This window comes from Sinocyclocheilus rhinocerous, unplaced genomic scaffold (assembly GCF_001515625.1).
Source record: "Sinocyclocheilus rhinocerous isolate Xijiao unplaced genomic scaffold, SAMN03320098_v1.1 scaffold662, whole genome shotgun sequence".
Lineage (NCBI taxonomy): Eukaryota > Metazoa > Chordata > Actinopteri > Cypriniformes > Cyprinidae > Sinocyclocheilus > Sinocyclocheilus rhinocerous.
This window is the reverse complement of record NW_015639782.1, coordinates 2523351-2528560: the sequence shown is the minus strand read 5'-3', so window position 1 is coordinate 2528560 and position 5210 is coordinate 2523351. Positions and strand designations below refer to the sequence as shown.

The following is a 5210-nucleotide window of genomic DNA, read 5'->3' as shown; positions in this document are numbered from 1 at the left end:
TTTCTAAGAGGACAATGACAGACTTGAAAGGAAATAATTACAATGTGAGAACGAGATTTCCAACACTGTTTTGTAAATAACTGTTGCTTTGCACTAATTCAAGCATTTAGCTCCAATAAAACCCATAACTGTCAACATTGTTGTCTACCATAAATCGCCATTTTAACAAATGTTTGAACAAGCATTAGCTCTCAGGTCAAATCTAGTAGATTTCATTGGAGAGAGCTTTTTGTTTGGGCTCTGGATTTGACAGACTCTGTGTATGTTAACAAGATGATTGAGCATCAACAGAGAAACAGTGAAGGGCAAAGGGAGGTTAGCCTTCAGCTCTCTCATGCTGGGATGTGAGCTCTGGCCTGACAAACTACAAACCCAGAATACAAACTGTGCTCAGATAAACCACTTTAACCCCACTTCTTGGATGGCCTCTTTTCTTGCCTGCCATCTTCTTCAATTCTCCAAGGTGACTTTGTAGATTGCAACCTCAAAATGCCATCATTATCTTTGGAGGCAAACTCCCTTCAGTACAACTTCCCTTTTGTAGGATTTATTTGCACATTTGAAAGGGAAGAGAAGTTTTAATATATATGTAGCTTTAAATGACTAACAATTTTTGTGGGAGGTCAGAAAGTTGCATGGTGGGTCCTAAAGTGATCAGAATATTTAAACCCTTGTTTATTGTATAATTTGGTTCCTTAATTATGATTTAACAAACGAGAACCCAGCACTGTCAGTTTAAAGCCCTGGACAGCGTCTTAAGAAAGTCTGGTCAATGAAACTTTGAAAGGCGTCCAACTGTCCCTAAAAATAGCAAGTATGGATCCTGAAACCATCGCCTTCTGTTTCCTTCCACTCTCAGTGCCGCAAAGGAGTGCAATCCGTCAGGTGATAAACACCGTCTGATGTCGCTACTCTGTCAGCTCCAAGTTAGCAGAGACAAAGGAAACCAGTATTTTAAAGGGAAACATTTGTGGTTCAGTTGGTGTTGAAAGCGCACAAAGTGATCAGCAGAATACTGGAGAATTTTACTGCGTTTGTGGAAGACTGAACGAGGGCAATTCATCGGTCTTATGCCTCTCTTCATCGATTAAACGGGTAAGATAGAACATCTTTTATCTGAACGGCTGTGTCAGGACTACATTTAAGGCTATTTAGTTTGGCGTTTACATTTAAGACATTAGGCTATTTAGTTGGGCGACTTCGTAGCCTACATTCCTGACAGATACGTTTTCACGGGATCGTATGCAGACTTCAAAACGTGCACTAAATCATTTTTATTGCATGTTAGCCTAAATACAGAATATTTTCACATTCAAAATGGTGCACATATTTCAAGTATTCTTGCTTAATGGTTTTAATTAACTTCAACATCTGAATGTGTTTCTCGAAATATTGTGCAGATATTCAACTACAAACTTTTCGCACATTGAAAGTAAATTACTGAGCCTTATTAGTTTCCCTTTGTTAATATTGTTATGACAAGACTGTGCATTGTCCACTCCGGGGACTTTATTAATGAAGTCTGCAAAAATCCTAAGCGTGCATAATCTTTATAAAGATTTTTTTTATTACCAGTGTATTTGATCAAGGGAATTTTAGACGGATAGCCTAGACAGGGCTACTTTAATGTTTCATAACTGTGGATTCAGAGGTATTTAATCATTAGCTAGGGTGCTACAAAGGCTGTCCGGGGGTTCAACTGTGGGGCGGAGGCGTTTCAAACGACTAGTGGCTAACATTGATGGTAGCACATGTAGGAAAAAAATACAAAGTCATGCGTTTCTTTTGTGAGCACAAAGAGTTTGTTGTTAGCCTACACTTTTGAGAAGAATTTGGAAAATAGACTGAAGACACGCAGACTTATTTTCACACCATAGCCTACTTTTAAGCGCTTTCTTAGTAGCCCTCTGTCTCCTCCTGTATCCTGACTTCTCACGTCCTTGTTGTTCTTTACCTGTACAATCCACTTTTAGCATGAAACAACGTAATTTTAATGACACATTTCATGTCCGTATGTAGCTATATATAACAATTAAGGCCAATTTCGGGACTGTGCAGGTTTGTCTCGGGCAGGTGTGCGATTTGTAGCACGCTTTTTTTTTTTACAGCGTGATGAATTTCGAGAAAAAATATGGTGCTTACATTTGTAATTTTAAGCTATTTTCAGCAGCACAAAGTTTTAAATTACATTTTATAGAATGATTATAGCGACTGGAGGTATGCTATATTTGGCCTAAAATTCTACATTTAAGGCTATTTAGTTTGGCGTTTACATTTAAGACATTAGGCTATTTAGTTGGGCGACTTCGTAGCCTACATTCCTGACAGATACGTTTTCACGGGATCGTATGCAGACTTCAAAACGTGCACTAAATCATTTTTATTGCATGTTAGCCTAAATACAGAATATTTTCACATTCAAAATGGTGCACATATTTCAAGTATTCTTACTTAATGGTTTTAATTAACTTCAACATCTGAATGTGTTTCTCGAAATATTGTGCAGATATTCAACTACAAACTTTTCGCACATTGAAAGTAAATTACTGAGCCTTATTAGTTTCCCTTTGTTAATATTGTTATGACAAGACTGTGCATTGTCCACTCCGGGGACTTTATTAATGAAGTCTGCAAAAATCCTAAGCGTGCATAATCTTTATAAAGATTTTTTTTATTACCAGTGTATTTGATTAAGGGAATTTTAGACGGATAGCCTAGACAGGGCTACTTTAATGTTTCATAACTGTGGATTCAGAGGTATTTAATCATTAGCTAGGGTGCTACAAAGGCTGTCCGGGGGTTCAACTGTGGGGCGGAGGCGTTTCAAACGACTAGTGGCTAACATTGATGGTAGCACATGTAGGAAAAAAATACAAAGTCATGCGTTTCTTTTGTGAGCACAAAGAGTTTGTTGTTAGCCTACACTTTTGAGAAGAATTTGGAAAATAGACTGAGGAAGACACGCAGACTTATTTTCACACCATAGCCTACTTTTAAGCGCTTTCTTAGTAGCCCTCTGTCTCCTCCTGTATCCTGACTTCTCACGTCCTTGTTGTTCTTTACCTGTACAATCCACTTTTAGCATGAAACAACGTAATTTTAATGACACATTTCATGTCCGTATGTAGCTATATATAACAATTAAGGCCAATTTCGGGACTGCAGGTTTGTCTCGGGCAGGTGTGCGATTTGTAGCACGCTTTTTTTTACAGCGTGATGAATTTCGAGAAAAAATATGGTGCTTACACTTGTAATTTTAAGCTATTTTCAGCAGCACAAAGTTTTAAATTACATTTTATAGAATGATTATAGCGACTGGAGGTATGCTATATTTGGCCTAAAATTAAGGCCAGTAGCCTTTACCTACTTTTTAAAAGCCTCCAATCTTTCCCGTTTGACGTCCATTGGGGTTCTAGCTTTAATTTGGGCGATCAGATGAATGCTCTAATGGATTCATGAAATGGATAGCTACGTTTACAGTTCCGTTCAATATAATAGAATTTGGAATTGATATTTTTAGCATCGCTCAAATCAAGAATAACTTAGCGTAGGCCTATATCTTTCCTGAAAATATCTATATTACAGTTTTCCAGTGTAAACCGTCCCTTATTATAGATAGCAGCGACGTAGGTGTTATTTCGGTTTTGACTCACAATATCTGTTGCTCACACTACAGCATGGTTTTACAACAGACCCATTTTCTGCTAACACTGGCAACAGGCTAGTACATTTGTGAATATCTCTGTATTACAGTATCAAAAGGTGTTTCCTCAGGTTATAAATCACCGATGTGTCACAGCTGACGTCGACTGACACTCGGTGGAAGCCCCTCTCCTTCCCTCGCGCTTTTTGTTCTCTGGTTTGCTTCATTCGCGAGGCTTCGTCTTATTTTCATCACCTCGAGCTTCATGCGGGAGCCGTCTGTCTTTATCAATGTGCATTAATGTAGGCGACAACGTGGAAGAGATAAGGTGAGATAACCTTGTTGATATCAAAGAGCACCACGTGAAGGTTTGCGTTTGATTGTGACATTGGCGGACTTGTTACTACCACGCGCTTTGTAAACTCGACTTCTGTTGTCTGTATGTGTAACTGCATTGACGGCTGTTGATAAATGTCGATAGAAGGTACGAGAACCATCACTTTTTCTCTTATGTTTAAAAAAAAGCATGCACTTTTGTTTATTTACAATGCGTTTCTTGCAGAGCTCTTATCTCATCGCCTGGCGCCTTTGTTTTGGATTTGCCAAGGATTTCCTAAATCGAGAGTGGGTATACACGACTGAAGGATTTCGGGTTTTAATCTAAATCGGGATCTATACATCCAAACTGGGATCTATGAGCGGAAAAGTGGCTAAGCCTAAAGAAGAAAAGGATGCTTCAAAGGGTAAGAAGAGTCTTAACACGTCTTGATTGCTCACAGTACATCACAGGTTTAAAGCGACCGTGATCTCATTCATCTCCCACTCGTTGCATTGTTGCTCAATTGGGAAAACATAAAAGCATTTATATAAAGTGGCCAAGATAAATGTAAAACGTTGAAAAATGATTAGCAGCTCCGCCGAGTAACAGAAAACTGCCACCTGATAAAGACCAAAAATCAGCAGAAATTTCATTCAGTCTGTTCTGCAGAGATGAATTGTTGGGGCTGTCGCTTTAACGTAACTTGCGATACAACCAATGATTATTCTGTTGAATTTCCCTTTTTTTCCTTCCTTGCACATTAAGGTAGGTCTGAGTAACCGTTCAAATATTTATCACGTTTGCAACGATCTGCGCTGTGTGATGAAGCTTAATCGTTTGTTTGGGTAGCTACTGCGCAAATGACCTATTGCGTAAAACTGAGCTTCTGCATGTCTCTGAATCAGCCGCGCTTTAGCGGGATGTAAACTGGCCAACCATTGCCATGGAGACAAAGGGGCTACAGGGTTGCCAAAGAAACCTCCGCGCGATTAATTGATGTGGGGTTTTCATTTCAGTTTACAACGACATGAATATGCTGTGCACCTTGGTTCCGACTGATGAAAACCCAGTGTAGTATAGCCTGATTACTTGTTAAATAAACCTGCCACTGTATATTAGGAATATTGTTGGCACAGTGACAAATTGCTTTTGTTCCCTTTTGTAAGTCGCTTTTGATAAATGCATAAAAGTAAATACAAAATGATAAAACTAAATTTAAAAGCAAGCAGCTTATAATATACTGTATAT

The 5210-nt window shown here is 38.7% G+C and overlaps 1 protein-coding gene across 3 annotated transcripts in view; it reads left to right on the top strand.

Annotated features, from left to right (window-relative positions):
- The first annotated feature begins 726 nt into the window (after positions 1-726).
- Positions 727-5210, top strand: part of fgf13a (fibroblast growth factor 13a) — a 146709-nt gene continuing 142225 nt past the window's right edge. The window contains exons 1-2 of one of the 3 annotated variants that reach the window (XM_016567796.1): positions 727-1095; positions 4206-4386. In XM_016567796.1, coding sequence (XP_016423282.1) covers positions 4338-4386 — 49 coding nt within the window. In that variant the 5' untranslated portion in view covers positions 727-1095; positions 4206-4337. Of the gene's footprint in view, positions 1096-3775; positions 4128-4205; positions 4387-5210 lie in introns of those variants that run through there. The other 2 variants (XM_016567797.1, XM_016567795.1) reach the window with 2 other exon arrangements.